The sequence below is a fragment of the Haliaeetus albicilla genome, chromosome Z, assembly GCF_947461875.1.
Source record: "Haliaeetus albicilla chromosome Z, bHalAlb1.1, whole genome shotgun sequence".
Lineage (NCBI taxonomy): Eukaryota > Metazoa > Chordata > Aves > Accipitriformes > Accipitridae > Haliaeetus > Haliaeetus albicilla.
Window position 1 is genome coordinate 4605671 of NC_091516.1, and position 16848 is coordinate 4622518.

A 16848-nucleotide genomic window follows, 5' to 3' on the forward strand; every position below is an offset into this window, starting at 1 on the left:
CTTCTCTTTCCCATTTCCTTCACTCTTGCATTAATCTTAAAAAGTGTCAAGCCAGTACTTTTTATGGCATCAGAAGTGGCAGCATTCAACCGTTATGAAGCAATTCTCACATCTTCTTGTAATAAATCAACCAGTCCTATGCACTGTTCTGGAAAAGATGACTTCCCTGTTGAGTCATTCCTGCCCTTACTGAAACAGTTGTTGTATACTTTCAAAAGAATAAGGTCTCCTTTGACTTTTTTTTTTTTAATCAAAACAGACTTGGGTAGCCATTCAACTAAACCTTACCCACATGTTGTCAAGAAAAATATATAATCATTTTTAGAGATTAAAAGGTCTGAATAAACTACAATTTTGTCTTTCTCCAGCATTGCAAGCTAGTCTCCCCTGACTGAAGGTTTGAAAGCAGATATCAACATTGCTATTCAAGATTTGAACGTACATGAATGCGTTTCCTCAAGTTACGTGACCAGATATCCTACTGAACAAAGGCAACTTGCAGCTGAGAATTACAGAGCCCTGCTGGTTAGTTCAGCTGTGGCTAGGGTAGTTATTTGAAGAGTTAAGGTTTTTAGGAGCTTGTCTTCAGGAAGAATCTTTCTTATATATCAGTCTGTGGAGCTTTCACAGATTAAATGCCTGCTTTGTTCTTTGCAAAGTTTGGACGGTGGGAGAAGAGAAGAGAATAGCTCCCATTAGAGATCAAGGTTGCCAGCAGCTTGTATTTGTTTCATTTCCACATCTTCCATTCAACTGGATTTTGCCTACTACTGTCAGGAGCAACATTATTGGAGAAGAGAATACAAGACAGAAGAAAGGGCACTCATACTGCCCAATGAAGCACACTAAATATAAGTGCTGTTCTTATATTATATAGAATGAAAGATGCACTAAAGCAATAATTTGGTGTTTCAGAAATACAACTCAATTTGTCCAAACCCCTGCCTCCATTCTGCCAACCACTGCTCCTCTTGTAACACTAAATCTCAGGCCAAACCTTCAAGTCATTGGCTCTGCTTTTTGAAGAATTTACCTGAGGCACCATCCTTTCCTCCCACCCCCCAGTAAGTGTTGAGTATTCACTCCTGCTGTAGGGATGGAGAGGGAATGGGAAATCAGTTACTCATTTAGGAAAAAAGTAGGCTTATATGCTCTTTTGGTTGTTAGCAAATTTTGTTAAAAAGGCTTTCAGGTTTTACTTCAAAATTCTTCTTCTCTCCAAGCTATAGAAATGCCTTTGATAGCGATCCTCACTTAGCTTGACAATATTAGTCACAGCTTATCAAATTAAGTTGCCATTTCCATACTATCCAGAAACCATATTAATACAGGATTTCAATGCTCAAGTGAAGCAATATTTAAAATAAATTAAAATTAAGCACAATTACCTTGTAAATAAAATATAGCACTGATTTCTTCTTCACCTTTCAGAATACACCTGTAATTTCCCAGCTTACTGCTATCCAAGATCTTCAATCTTAAAAAAAAATTCATCAATTTATTTTTGCTTGTATTTTCTTTTGTCCTACAACTATCAGTGACTGCTAATTAACATTCTAAATAAACCAGCAGAGATTAGTAGTGGAGCAAGGAACATCGCTGAAACACTAGGATTCAGGATTAGTGCAATGTAGAAACAGCATGACATTTTTAAGAAAACAAAAGAGCACAAGCACACCTCGGAACATAAATACCATTTTCACCCTTGTTACTCACAGAAAGCCAAACATCTTTAAGCAGTATGATCTACAGGTTACCAAATTAGACATGGGTTGACCATGTGAACTATATAGGATACCCACACAGGACTGCAGAAGAGATTCTTTAAATGGTTTGTTCTTTCTAAAGCCAGTTAGTTAATAACTAGCATAGCTTCAACACTGAACAGTTTTAAAGAGCTGCCATCTAATGAAGTCCAACATCATCTCTCTGCTAAACTACACATTTCACAGGTGCTCTGAAAAAGATTTACATGGTTGTGTTTGCCTATATGGAATAGCAGAAAAGTGACAGAACGTTATCATCACATTTTCTATCATAGAAATTTTATACAAATACTATTGATGTTAAGAAACCAAAGCTATACAGAATCAGCTGGAGACTACGCGGTTAAAATTAGCCCATTTACAGATTTTTAAAGTCCAAAAGTAAATTGTATTAATTGAAGAAAATTTTCTACAGTATTTCTTGAGTCTCTGTAGAGGTTCGAAAAAGTTAAGGAAACCTTTAAAAGAATACAACACATCTTTACTGTAAAGCTAATTTTTTCTCTCTTTTGCTTATTATGAAGGAAAAAAAGTGGCCATTGATGCCTTTCAGACCTGCAAAGCAGCACTAAGGTGGAAAAGAGTGTGGAAAGTAGGGGAGTAGAAAAAAATGGAGGTATTTTAGCAATCTCAGACTGGGATTACTACTTCACATACTGAACAGAATTACTGGACCTCAAAGAACTGTGTCCTTATTCTATATTCCTGTCTTGAAGAAACCTTGTTTTACCAGCACTAGAGGAAGAACAGGAGCTCTTCCTCCAGACTTGAGGTAACTGCAACCCTTCTCCTTTCCTGCACCTTCAATATGTTGATTATGTGCATATACTGATCAGCACATTTGGCTCTTTTCTAATATATACATGACTAGTATTGGGCAGTGTATATGCATGTGATAACTCGTTAGAACCTGCAAGTCAAACTGTAAAGAGTACCACTTACTGGATGCTCCAGCTGTTTTCAGTTTTATCAATGTGTCTGATTGTTTCATTTCCCCTCTTCCAAGTCACTTGAAGACTTTTCAAATGAGAATATTTATTGTCCAATCTGCATGAAAGTTCAATTATCGTTGCACTGTCCAAAGTGATATTTTTTTCCATGGAAGTACCAGAAACACCTAAAAGTTTAAGAAATTATTTATGAAAAACATATTTCTTCATTCTGAGGGAAGAAGAGATTCAAAGATTGTGTTTTACATATGCTGGATTACAGGCAGATAAGTGTGCTGCTGTTATACTTTCCAGGGTGAAAAAAACCCTGCAAAATCAGACAGTGTTTGACCGTAATTTTCTTAAGCCATTAACTGAAGTATGATACAAACCCATTACAAAAATGACAGTCATTCCATTCTGTAGGTAAACTTCCTAGAGAGCTCCAGTATAGAAACATAAGATACTCATTTGACTGAAAGCAAGACAGACTTAGGCTTCTACATAATTTAACCCAAACCAAAATATATCAAGTACTTAGCTCTCACCATAGGAACAATGACAGCTCTCAGTCTAAACTTCCTTTATGACTTCACATTTGGTATTAAAAAAGCAGGACTTATTAAAAATATTAGTAAGTATATAAGAAGTTATATAATCAAAACAGAGTTACACTTGTAAATATCTATGAGCATTCAGATTTTAGCCAGTTGCAGATTTTTATGATACTGTGAGATCATAGTGAAATTGTTGATAAAATCCACAACCTTAACATTGTTGGATCTGGCCTTTCATGCTACAGCTACTCAACTTGAAACTAAATCATCTTCAAACCCATTCATGGCTGCCTTTGCCTTACTAGGGGCAAGCCAGTAGAACTACAATGTGAAAACATCCCAATACAGTAGAAAAACCCGACACTTTTTTGCTTTTAACAAACTCCCCGAGCATAAAGTAAGCGTATCCAAAAGCAGGTTTCAACAGCAGGTATCTTTTCTGATGCATACAAATAGCTTCTTATAAAAAAAAGGCCTCTGACTTTGCACCCATCAGCACTGACATTTTATTTCATAATTGACCTTTTCTTTCACATCTTCTAGATACAAGTGTGGCTATGCCATCTGAATACTCCACGAAAATTTATTCCAGGCTTCATCTCAATCCTAGACCTACCCTGTAGTACTTGATGGTCAAAAAGCACAGCTGTGCTGCACAGCTCAAACTCCTACTGAAAGAAAAGGAAGTTCTGAGGTACAGCTCACTGACTCAGTAATGCAAGTCATACCAAACCAGCAGCAAAGTCTGGCTGAAGTGGAAGCACCAGATTCTCCCATAGAATATTTGAACTTCACTGGGTCTGGCAGAGACATTTACAGCCTGCAGAACAGCATGCCCAGAACTCCAAGTCCCAGCCAAAATATTAAAAATCTGTTGAACTGGAGATAAACTTAGAGGTGCAACACCTCAGTCTTTCATAGCAGAGCAAAGTCAGTTACTGCAACTCATTTATTAGAGCCATTACGCTCAATAAATGAGCGAAGCATAACTCACCTTATTGAGGTCACTTATGATCAAAGTACTTTTACAAATGGAATTGGTTTCAGAGTAGCAAAAGTTTTACAGTCAGATTAATTACACTGGCTAAAAATAGAACCCATACCTTTTGAGATTATTTCAAAATAAAACCACAGTTTAAATGAATGGAACATGAAAACCCTATGCTGTTGAAGATTAACCAGTAGCAAGACTGATATCTGGTGCACCTCTGTACCAAGAGTACATGAGCCAGAACAAGGAATAGACACTACCTTAAGTCTCCTGCTAGAAGAAAATATAGCATAAATGCTGTGCAATTATGTCCTTAAAATATCATACCAGTACTCTGGAAAGGAGTGCTAACTGATCTCCTCCAATTGAGAGAGATTTCAGTTAGATCAGTTTTTCCAGTTGTCCAAGAAATTAGTTATACATGATTACTTGGCAACTGAGAACTTCACACCTATTTTAAGAAGATGCTTATCTTGCCTATTCTCCATACTTTAACTCCTGTAACACTGCAAAGCTGACAAAAAACTGCTGGTTAACAAGTACCCTAGCTTACGTGGTCTCTCCAGGAGGATTCACTAGTGCAAAGAAATTGTCACTTGACGATTTGGGGGAACAGATAGCTATGAGTTGTTTTTACCTGTGGTTTTAATAAAAAAAAGTAAGAATCTCATTCTCCACTGCAAAATAGTTATTAGAACACAATATTCAATAGTGCAAACTTACTCATCTCTTCTTTTACTAAGCTCATCACATGCTCACTATGAGCACCTTAACTTTATCAAGAAGTTGCCATCCTAGATACTTCTACAACTCATACAAAAGATTGTGTTTAATCATAGGCATTCAATGTAACATAACTGGAAGAGAAAATAACACTCACCAGGTAGGAGTACTTCATACTCCACAAAAGTGACATTAGACATGTTCTCTTTGGTTGCCTGCTTGAACTCCTGTGTGGTAAGATCTGGACCTAACAAGGCTGTGGGGGAAGCAAAGTGATATGTTATATCCTATAAAGGTAATCATACAGCAGAGTGTCAATACGGTATTGCAATTGTTTTTTATAGCAATCTTAGGGGAAAAGAGGAGCTCGCCAAATGCTGACTACTGTGGAGATCCTTTCATATACCTTGTGTGTTAACAGCCAGAATTTTAAAGCAGCAGTGTTTTATGGTTACTTATAGAAATTATGCCATTTTAGAAGATAGTTTCTAGATTTAAAATAATGTTGTAATTGTGAATATCAATACTCTAAAGAGGTCATAACTACCTATTTCACAGCCTGAAGAGTGACCTATAGGTTACAGGTAGGTCCTAGAACTGTATAGGACTACATCAGTGTTTAAGTAGAGCTTGGGAAAGTAATAAACTTTAGAACAATAAAAAAGAAGAAACAGAAGGACAGAACACCACGATTCCCAAAGCCACTACAATTTACGGCACAGCCAGAAAGCCAAAGGTAGGCTATCTAATCTGGATGCAGCTCTAATGAATGCAGGGGCAAGAATGCCTTGTGCTCCACTGGAACATGGTCAGGGTCCCTCACTGCTCCACAAAACTCCTGTTATACTGCAGGGAATACCCTTCCATACACAAAGAATAACAATAATGACCATCTGCCTCAAATATACTCCTTTCCTTCTGCAAGGGAGAACTACATTCTGACAGCCTCTGAAAAAAGAAAAAGGAGGGTAATTGTCATAGGCAATTCCCTTCTGAGGGGGACAGAGGGCCCAATATGCAGACCTGACCCATCCCACAGGGAAGTCTGCTGCCTCCCTGGGGGCTGGGTAAAAGACATTCCTAGGAAACTCCATGGTCTAGTTCGGACCTCTGATTATTACCCACTATTGGTTGTGCAGGTTGGCAGTGATGAGATCGCTGAGAGAAGTCCAAAAGCAACCAAAAGGGACTTCAAGGAAGTGGGGTGATTAGTGGAAGGATTGGGAGAACAGGTAGCGTTCTCCTCAATCCCTTCAGTGGCAGGGAAATATACTGAAAGGAACACAAAAACACTCCTGATTAATACATGGCTCAGAGGCTGGTGCCATTGGTGGAATTTTGGGTATTTTGATCACAGGGAGGTTTACACAGCACCGGGCTTGCTGGCAACAGATGGAATCCAGCTGTCTCAAAGGGGGAAAAGGATTCTCTCTCATGAGTTGGTGGGGGTCAGAGAGGGCTTTAAACTAGGTTCGAAGGGGGAAGGGGATAAAACTAGGCTCACCAGAGATGAGCCTGGGGGTGGCATGTCAGTGCTGGGGGTGGAATCAAGAGCTGTCCAGCTCAAGTGCATCTATGCCAATGCACACAGCATGGGCAATAAACAGGAGGAGCTGGAAGCCATTGTGCACCAGGCTAGCTATGACTTAGTCGCCATCACGGAAACATGGTGGGACAACTCCCATGACTGGAGTGCTGCAATGGATGGCTATAAGCTCTTCAGAAGGGATAGGCAAGGAAGGAGAGGTGGTGGGGTGGCTCTCTATGTTAGGGAGTGTTTTGACTGTACAGAGCTACACGATTGTGATGACAAGGTGGAGTGCTTATGGGTGATGATGAGAGGGAAAGCATCAGAATCGTGTGCCCTTGTTCTCATGGGGGACTTCAACTTCCCGGATGTCTGCTGGAAATACAACGCAGCAGAGAGCAAACAGTCTAGGAGGTTCCTGGAGTGTGTGGAAGATAACTTCCTGACACAGCTGGTAGGTGAGCCAACCAGGGGAGGAGCCTCGCTAGACCTACTGTTTACAAACAGGGAAGGACTGGTGGGAGATGTGGTGGTTGGAGGCTGTCTCAGGCTTAGTGACCATGAAATGATAGGATTCTCGATCCTTGGTGAGGTAACGAGGGGGAGTCAGCAAAACCACCACTGTGGACTTCCAGAGGGCAAACTTTGGCCTGTTCAGGACACTGACTGAGAGAGTCCCTTGGGAGACAGTCCTGAAGGGCAAAGGGGTCCAGGAAGGCTGGACATTCTTTAAGAAGGAAGTCTTAAAGACCCAGGACCAGGCTATTCCCATGCGGGGCAAGATGAACTGCAGAGGAAGACAACTGGCCTGGCTGAACAGGGAGCTTTTGCTGGGACTCAGGAAAAAAAGGAGAGGTTACCATCTTTGTAAGAAAGGGCAGGCAACTCAGGAAGAGTACGGGGATCTTGTTAGGTCATGCAGAGAGGAAATTAGAAAGGCAAAAGCTCAGCTAGAACTAAATCTGGCCACTATCGTAAGAGACAACAAAAAATGTTTTTACAAATATGTTAACAATAGAGAGTTAGCCAAGGAGAATATCTATCCTTTAATGGATACAGAGGGGAACATTGCCACCAGAGATGAGGAAAAGGCTGAAGTACTTAACGCCTTCTTTGCCTCAGCCTTTAATAGTGAGACCAGTTATCCTCAGTGTACTCTACCCCCTGAGCTGGAAGGCGAGGATGGAAAACAGAATATATCCCCCATAATCCGGGAGGAAATAGTGAGTTACTACACCATCTGGACACTCACAAGTCTACGGGACCAGATGGGATCCATCCAAGAGTACCGAGGGAACTGGGAGAGGTCCTTGCCAAGCCACTCTCCATGATTTATCAGCAATCCTGGTCAACAGGGGAGGTCCCAGACAACCGGAGGCTTGCCAATGTGACTCCCATTTACAAGAAGGGACAGAGGGAGGATCCGGGGAACTACAGGCCTGTCAGCCTGACCTCGGTACTGGGGAAGATTACGGAATGGTTTGTCTTGAGAGCACTCACATGGCAAGTCCAGGATAAGAAGGGGATCAGGCCCAGTCAGTATGGGTTCATGAAAGGCAGGTCCTGCTTGACCAACCTGATCTCCTTCTATGACCAGGTGACCTGCCTAGTGGATGAGGGAAAGGCTGTGGATGTTGTCTAACTGGACTTCAGCAAGGCCTTTGACACTGTCTCTCATGGCATACTCCTTGAGAAGCTGGCAGCTCATGGCCTCAAGTTGTGCCAGGGGAGGTTTAAGTTGGATATTAGAAAAAATTTCTTTACTGAAAGAGTTGACACATTGGAACAGGCTGCCCAGGGAAGTGGTTGAGTCACCATCTCAGGAGGTGACAAGGCACTTCAGGACATGGTTTAGTGGGCTTGGTTGATGATTGGACTCAATGATCTTGAAGGTCTTTTCCAACCTAAATGATTCTATGATTCTACATTTAAAAGGTTTAATATGGCCAGCAAAATCCCTTTTCTGTAGGGCTGTGGATAGCATACTATTCAGACTACCTTTCTAAAGTTCTACAAAGCTTGATACAGCTATCAGGCAGGCAGCTCCAAGTATAAACAGTTGATTCCCACTGCTATACTTGTTCTCATGCTCTGTGCATTTCAAGAACAGAGCAAGAAAGCAAATTAATAAGCTACAGCTTAAACAACAGATGTAGCTGAGGAAGCATCACCCTTCCACATCTACACACAGAATTGTTTCATTAGTATTGTACTATCTGCATACAAGTTCCCAGTAAACTGAAGCACACTGTGGGAGATGTAAGAAATTATGCTTAAAGGAAAGGTCCTTTCAATACAGTTAAAGTAATTTTCATTTTTTCAGTTTCCACAGTTACTTTCTATACAGCTTTAAACATCAAACTGTTTGTCCTGGTAATTATCAACTAATATAAATCTTCCATAACCACTTGATTAGAAAATACCAAGGTAGAACCTTAGGATAACCAAGATTTAACAACTGAAGTAGAAGACAACATGTGACTGCTTTTACCAGGTGTAGATCCATTATGTCCAAGTGTCAAATGATCTGAAGGGCTCCCCTGAGTTGGCCAGTTGGCAGTTTGTATAGTTGTCATGGGCTCTGAAAGGTGAGAAAACAAGCCTGTTACAAAAAAGTTAATTTCCTTTTTATTTAGTGATGAAACCAAAGAAATAGAGATTTCCTCCGCCATGGTATACACAATACACTAAATGTTTTAAGCCACATGTTTTACATGCTTGCAAAGTAATGTTATTGTCCATTACTTTATAATGCATTTCAGAAATATATAAACAGTAATTATGGATAGAATCTGCCCAATCATACAGCATTATAGGAGAAAATTAGTCTAGTTTTTGTAGAAGAGGGGCTTCTTTACCTCTCCTGTCCATGGACTGAAAAGCTTCCCAGTCACAGTTGGAAAGAGAAAATTGGGCTAAAGCTTCAGTCTTCTCACTGAGAGAAGCACTGGGTGGCAGAGTTGATCACTATGCAGTAGAAATAGTATTTCTGAAAGCCTAGATCTCTCAGAGTTACTCCTCCTCTTTTCCTGCATAAAATAGTGAACTTTGAGGTAAAGTTCTTTAACACATGCCTCTTGGCTACAGTTGAGAGAATCGAGCTGTGCTGAAGGAGGTCCCTGCTAGTGGTTTGCGTCTATAGGTCTCTGACCAAGCACAAGCAGACATACCACACGTTTTCCAAGTTGCTGGCCTGTTCCACAAAGCAGTGTTTTTCTTTATCAACGTCAGCTCACAACACAAGGAATGCTACGCTACAGGCAATCAGCCTTTTGCCTGGCTTGTTCCATCTGCACTTCCATACCTTCCCTCATGCTTCAACCAGTTTAAGAACAATAAACCTGTATATGAAGGTGGACAATGTGGAAGAACAGAGCTTCAGGCTAGTTCATTTGGTGATTGATGACAGACTGTTGTCAGTCTCAACTACTAGTCTAAAATGGCTTTTTAAGAAAAAAAATTATAAAGCTGTCTCCTAGCACCAGACAGTGAGTCCTTCTACTGTACAGAAGAGCACAAGCAAGCCTGGATCTCTGCCTGATGGAGAAATAAAGTAGTCCAAGTGTTTACCCTTACACATGAAGGCCGAAAGTTCTGGGGAATCTTCCTCTGTCTGTGTGTGCAAACACCTTGACAGCATGCCAGGGTTGTCATGGATCACCTAAGTTTATGTCAGTCTAGTACACGCATCACCTGGTTTGTTACTGAAACCCCTCATGATGATACATTCAGAAGGCACCAGTGCAAGTTCATATGGTAGCTGTTATCCATCCAGAAAAAACTAGACAATCTTTAAAGTGTCTTGTACACTAATAGGATCCTCATACTGACTTTCTTAATTCACATATCAAATGAAAATAGTCAGATGAAGTCATATTATAGGAATACTTTGTGTATTTTAGCTGACATGTATATGTGTGTTTATGTATGGAAGGAGTTATTGAATCTATTAGCTATTGCACTACCTCTAGCTCCCACACACATTGCGCGAAAAAGCTCCGAACACCAGGTAAGTAGCATTATCTCTCCAACGACAAAACTGTAGATGGAATAACTTGTCAGAACTTGTCTGAGTTCATGTATAAATGTAACTTAGCCCATGTTTGATTTGCACTAATCAACATGAGCTTTGGTACACTACTGAATTCCTGCTTCTCTAATCTTTATGGAGGAAGGAGGGGTGGAATCAACAACCACTGGTTTCTTCTCCTGCCTAGAACCTATTCTCTGCTCCCTATCAAAACCACAGTTAAGATCCAGAATATGGTGAATAAAGTGTGGGGACAACAGAAGGTTTTAACACATCCATAATTAAAAAAAATAGATAGATGAAGCTAGCAGGCACAGTGATACAAGGGCATTATTATACCTTTCACTAACACAAGAGCATAAGGACTCCTCACATGGAAAATTGTCAGGTGTTAGTGGCCAGAACAGAACCTCCTGCAATGGTTCTAGTTTGGGAATTGTCCCACCTCCAGGGTCATTGCCTGCTTTTATGGCATATATGCATAAGGGCAACAGAACACACAACTGGCAGTTGGATAGCATTCTCCACAGTCATTGAGATGCTTACAACTCTTAAGCTCTTGCAGTAACTTCAAAAGGCATAGATGATATATTTACTTCTGTTCCTTCTGAGAAGTCACAATCTTATTTCCAAAGACTTTAGTATGAAAATGTAAACTCTATATGGTGACTTAATATCACTAGGAAAAAGTATTATAGCTTTAGGTGTGCTGAAATAAAACAATTACCAGGAGATGATTCAGTAAGTCCAGCTTGCATCTTAGTCAAAGAGCTTGCCAGAGACTGACTGGCATCTTGTGTTGTCATAGTTGCATCTAAAAAGGAAAAAAGGGTTTAAAGAAACTTTATTCTCTGAGTTGAACTAAGAAGCATTTCATTCATGAGAAGAATTCAAACAGAACCTCTTCACCTCAGCCTACCACCTCCATTTTTTTCCTCAAGTTCTGAGCATATAGAAGCAAAATGTGCAAGAATTACTTTTCATTAGTTCTTTAGCTTATTTTAGGCAAGAAAAGATTAAAGAACAGAGGCAGTATTTATTTGACCTCTAATTTCTGTATACAGATCTCTTCCTGTAGTTACTCTGTAGTCAGGCGAAGCCATTCTTCAGAATATTCCAGCAGACCTATAAACTTTATAACCTGTATAAAGTTATACTTTACTCAAATCCTGTCTTGTTTGTGGGCTTAGACTACTACAGCTTATGACACTGACACTAGCTGGTTATTTTTAAACATAGATTAGCAGATTCACTAAAAGAGTAAGGACCTCATTACAACCTTACACGTCTAGCCTGTTTTGTGATGCAGTGAACAACCTCCTTTCCTTCTATTATCACCCTGGTGAGCAAAACAAAAGGCCTCTGTGTCAAACATGGACTTCACCAAGTAATACTAATGACTATTTCCATTTTCCTTAACACCACTGCAAATTGATTCTGCTCCTATAATACAGTTTGTGTAAGAGCCAGTCAAGACTCTACAGTTTTGCTTTATGTGCTTGACTAGAGAAAGGACAGCAGGGGAAGAGGAAGAAGACTTGCTTAGTTTGAGTATGTTGCTGTATCACTCTTCTATTAAGAATTCAAGGTCCCTAGATGTTTTATAAAAACCGAGATGTTTGCTCTTTCCTTTCTGTTCCCACATTTGGGTAGCAGAACTAGTTAGTGTAAAATAAACATTGCTTAGGTAATTCACATGCTTAGATATTCCAGGACATATTCTACTGACATAGCAGCAAGACACACTCTTCCTCAAACTCTCAGCAATCTCACATTAGTAGCTTTTAAACTATTTGGCCAGTAGTTACACAGAGAAAAGATAACATGTCTTGCAGTTGTAACTGAAGTCTGGGAGGGGTAGTAAGCTCTGCTAGACATCCAAGACAGCAGCAAGCATAGATGAAAAGTGGAAAGCTACATCATACCTCAAGTGTGTTCAAACTTCTTGAGAACTGTGTGCCTTCAGCAGAAGGTGAAGTCAGCACCCTGCCTACAAGCGAACAACACTACTAACACTCCTACCCCATTTCAGCACTATGGGCATAGATGACCTACAGACTCTCCTGCTGGCACCTCTAGCACACAGTTACTCCAGACTATGTCAGTCATGTCCAGCTTGCATCATCTGCTTTCTCAATCTGCCTATCGTACTTCAACCAGTTCGGATCAAGAATAAAACAAGGTATTTGGAGGATATGATTAAAAAAATTAAGCATTAGTGGTTCTTAACAACAGGCTCTTAATTTTTTTTACTTTTTCATACCGGTCCACTGGTCCCACAGCCAAGTGTTCCCTCCCAGCCCTTCACCCAGGCAAAGAACTTAAGAAATCTGTTCTGTCTGAGTATCTGCTGGCTTATGACCCAGGCAGTAAGAAGACTGAGTCTTATTCTCTGCCTGACAGAGGTGCTGAGAGCAGGGAGAGCTATTATGCATCCGATATTCATGGTAAGGTTGAAGAAAGGTCCATGAATTTTTATATCTGCAGCATCTTGAGGCATTCTAAGGATGTCATGGATCACCTGACTGTGTCAGCTTAGTAGATGCATCACCTGCACAGTAATTAAAATCCCCAAAGATGATAAATTTAGAAGGTGCCAGTGCCAAGCTGTACAGCAGCTCTGTTATCTCTCCGCAAGGATGGCAGATAACCTACAATGTGGTTTGCATACTAACAGGGTTCTCATCTTGGCTTTTTTCCTTGATTCACATACCCAGGGAAAGCAGTCAAGTAGCATTATTTCTAGTCACCACTGCTTCCAATTCTTGGCTCTTATCTGTCTAATATGTCAAACTACACAGCACAGATATAACATTGCACTGCTCTTCTCCTCTCATATACACCTGCTGAATAGCATCAGAGATCAAGATGACCCAGCACTGCATGATTAGTGTCATCAAGCCAGGCAGTGATGTAAACAAGTCAAGTGGAATAACTTCTGAAACTATTGAGTCATGGCTGCATGCCTTAGCCTACAACTGATTTGCATTAGATTTAATCAATAGTGTGGTAGCTTGCCAAGTTCTTGTTCCCTGATCTTTACACAGGAAGGAGTAGATGAGAGAGTATGAGGTCATTCCCTTATTCTTCTGCCTTACCTCTGCTCCCTACTGCAGCCAATATTTGGGGGATAAAGTGCAGATGTACCATACTCGTCATCACCAGAGCAATTTCAGGCTTTAAAATCTATTCGCTCTCTTTTTCAGCCAGAAAAGTAGCTGAATAGGAAAAGGTTGAGATAGAATTTGGTTGAATTTAACAACATTCATTTAATGTTTGATATTAAATTAATTGACATTACATTAATTTTATACTCTATGCAAGCACACAAGCATTCAGTAGCATCTAACATCAGCTGCCAGAACCTCTTAGTGCCCCTAGAAAAGGGAAAAGCTGCAGGCTGAGCTCTCCTGAGGCACCAGGAGCCACATGAAGGACTTTCAAATGCCCTGATAGAAGACCTTCCCTCCGGGCAAACCAGAAAAATCCAACCTGGAAGCAAAGTCTGTAAGAAATTAGGTGTATCCTTTACTCATATAACTCCTTGGATCTTTAGAAGAAGAAGCTGAGAGATGAGATACTGAGTTTGCTTTTCCTAAAGGAATCTGGCAGCACACACTGCAACTAAATTAGGCAACCACAACAATAACCAGATGAAGCAGCAAACTCTGAAGAACAACGTTGTGATACTTAATTAGAAATTACCCTCAACTCAATACAGAATAAGTGATGGCTTAAATTTTTCAAAACAATAACTAAATAGTTACAAGACTAAAAGATAAAGTTAACAGAATAATTAGAACTCTTCTCAAGCTGCTTATCTCCAAATAAAAATCTAAGAGGCCTCTTGTGGTATCTGCCTGACCACCTGCAGAAGGCTATGCAACCTGCCTTTCTGCAACTTAGTCCTTGTGCACCTAGTACTCCCTCCGGTCACTTTCACTGCGAGCATTTCTTTTGATTGAAGAAACCTGCTGAACTCCCACATCTCCAGAATGCACACTGTTTCTGGAGTTCACTAGAAGGCAGTTTTAGTTCTCCTCCCTCCAAGGGAGCATGAACTTCCTTGCTGCACCTGTGCAGCTAGTCCCTGTGCTTGACTAGCTTTTTGCACATTTGGTTAATAACCAATGCAAAAGTAAAATACTCTTCCTACATTTAAATCATCATGAAAATTTTTTTTTGTTTGGGTTTTTTAGTTTTGGTGGGTTTTTTTTCAGAAGAGGATATTATTTCACTGAGGGCTTTATATAAACCTAGAATTGCTTCAACCACCATTAGGTATGGTTTTCGGCAGTAAAATTCATCAAAAATAAATATCACATGGCTAACTTGCCATAATATGACTCACATGTTCCTACAAATATCAGGCCATTTAAAGTCACAAAACTTTTTGATCAATGAAATAAACTGTTAGAAAGGACTTCAAGTTTTATGTGTGTGTACATAAATACACATATATATTTTAAAGGAGCTTTAAGAACTACAGAGCAGTATTTTAAACAAGCCTTGAGAACTGCAAAACACTTCTGTCCTTTCACATTATGTGAAACTACTACAAATTCTACAGAAGTTATCATCACTGAAGGAGCAGTATTGCTCCTCTCAGTATTAGGAAGGCCAACAGAGGCACAAACAAACATGTAACTACTTACATATCGCACGCTGAAAATGCAGCTAAACCACTGATGGTTAATTAAAGCCACAGCAATAATGTTCACATATATGCGCTGGCAGAACTTTCAGCCTCGGCAAGACACGCTCCAACAATCACATCTTGCACAGCACACATCAGCAATCTGGTACTTCCTTCTGTTACCATTCTGTACTACTCTGTGATGCTTCATAAACAGGGACTAACAACAGAAACCCACTAGCTTTAGAAAAAAGCTCTTATTTCCTTAGGAGTGGCTGGCCTGCTCCTTGACCACTGAAAACTACTAGAGGAAGAACAGGCCCCAGAAGGCTGAAGGCCCTCTTCCTCCATGGATTGTCAGTGTCATATTTAGAAATGCAACAGACAATCCTCCCAGGAACATCCCTCACAACCTGCCAGGCATATGGACGCTTTACCGATTTGAGTTTTTTCAAGGTTAAAACCATGCTTTACTTGATAAGGACAGGGCAGCCATAGAATACTACGCCTCAGCATCCAAGCCCCGCACCTGCGGGCTCATAAATCCTCCCGTTTGCGAGGCAGAAAGCGGGAGACGGCGTCAGACCACAGCACCGAACACGGCGGGATGCGGCTCAGCACCGCAGCCTGCCTGCTGCCCACCAGCACGGTCAGACACGCGGGGAGGCGACGCTAACGGCCGCGTTACCGCTCCTTAGAGGACAGCGGCGAGGGCATCCCCACTTCCCAGCAGGCCCGCGAGAAACCCGAAGGCTTCTTTGACGCTGAAGACGAGAGAGCAGGGGGAGGCCGGGGCGGCAGCCGCCCCCGCAGCGGGTGCCGGGGAGGAGGCAGCGCTGGGGAGCTCCGACCCCGGTCGGGGCCGCTGAGGAGAGGAAACGCCTCAGTCGTTGAGGCGGCCACCTAACCGGGCCACCGCGCCCCGGCTCCCCGGGGGGATGCTTCGGGGCAGGGAGGACCTTTGCTCCGCCGCAGCTCCCAGGCGGTGCCCTCCCTGCCCCCCTCGCCCCAGCCCACCCCGACGCCGAGGGCGGACAGCCCTCGTCCGCGGCGTGACAGCCGCCCGGCCCGGCCCGGCCCGGCCCAGCCCGCGACACGAGGGAGCGCTTACCTGCGGGGCTCCCGCCCGAGAGGCAGAGGCAGAGCAGCAACAGCCGCGGCAGGCGCCCCGGGCGCTTCGCGGAGAAGGCGGCAGGCATGGTGTCCCGGCCGCCGCCGCACTCCCAGTGTCGCTCTCCCCCCGCCGGCTGGCTCGGCTCGGCCCCGCACCGCCCGCGGGCGGCGGCGGCTGAGGAAGCCTCGAGCGGGCCGGAGCGGCTCTGCGGGAGAGCCGGCTGCTGCAGCTGCGACGGGGATCAAAACCACAACAGAGCGGCCCCAAATCCACGAACGGGGCGAGCGTCAGGCACGGACCGGCTGGAAAAGGCCGGGAAGCCGCTGCAGGCACCACCGTTCACTCCTCCTCCTCCTCACTCAGGGGAAGGACGTGCCGCCGCCAGCGTGGTGGCCGCCGGCGCGGCCCCGCCGGGCTTTATGCGGCGGGAGGAAGGAAGGGCGTGGGTGAGCACCGGTGGCTAATTGGAGAGGGGCCCCCCCAGCCGGCCCGGCTCGGAGCCTGGCCGGGGACACCTGGAAGCGGGCAGAGCGCGTAGGGGTGTCGTGTCGTGTCGTGTCGTGTCGTGTCGTGT

The 16848-nt window shown here is 42.6% G+C and overlaps 1 protein-coding gene across 2 annotated transcripts in view; it reads right to left on the reverse strand.

Moving 5' to 3' along the window:
• EMB (embigin) overlaps nt 1-16793 on the reverse strand; it is a 29233-nt gene extending 12440 nt beyond the window's left edge. The window contains exons 1-6 of one of the 2 annotated variants that reach the window (XM_069777687.1): nt 16272-16793; nt 11252-11338; nt 8986-9075; nt 5124-5222; nt 2709-2883; nt 1389-1477 (exon numbers count right to left, since the gene is read on the reverse strand). In XM_069777687.1, the coding sequence (XP_069633788.1) occupies nt 1389-1477; nt 2709-2883; nt 5124-5222; nt 8986-9075; nt 11252-11338; nt 16272-16359 (628 nt within the window). In that variant the 5' untranslated portion in view covers nt 16360-16793. The remainder of the gene's footprint in view (nt 1-1388; nt 1478-2708; nt 2884-5123; nt 5223-8985; nt 9076-11251; nt 11339-16271) is intronic. The other variant, XM_069777686.1, reaches the window with a different exon arrangement.
• Nucleotides 16794-16848: the final 55 nt, after the last annotated feature.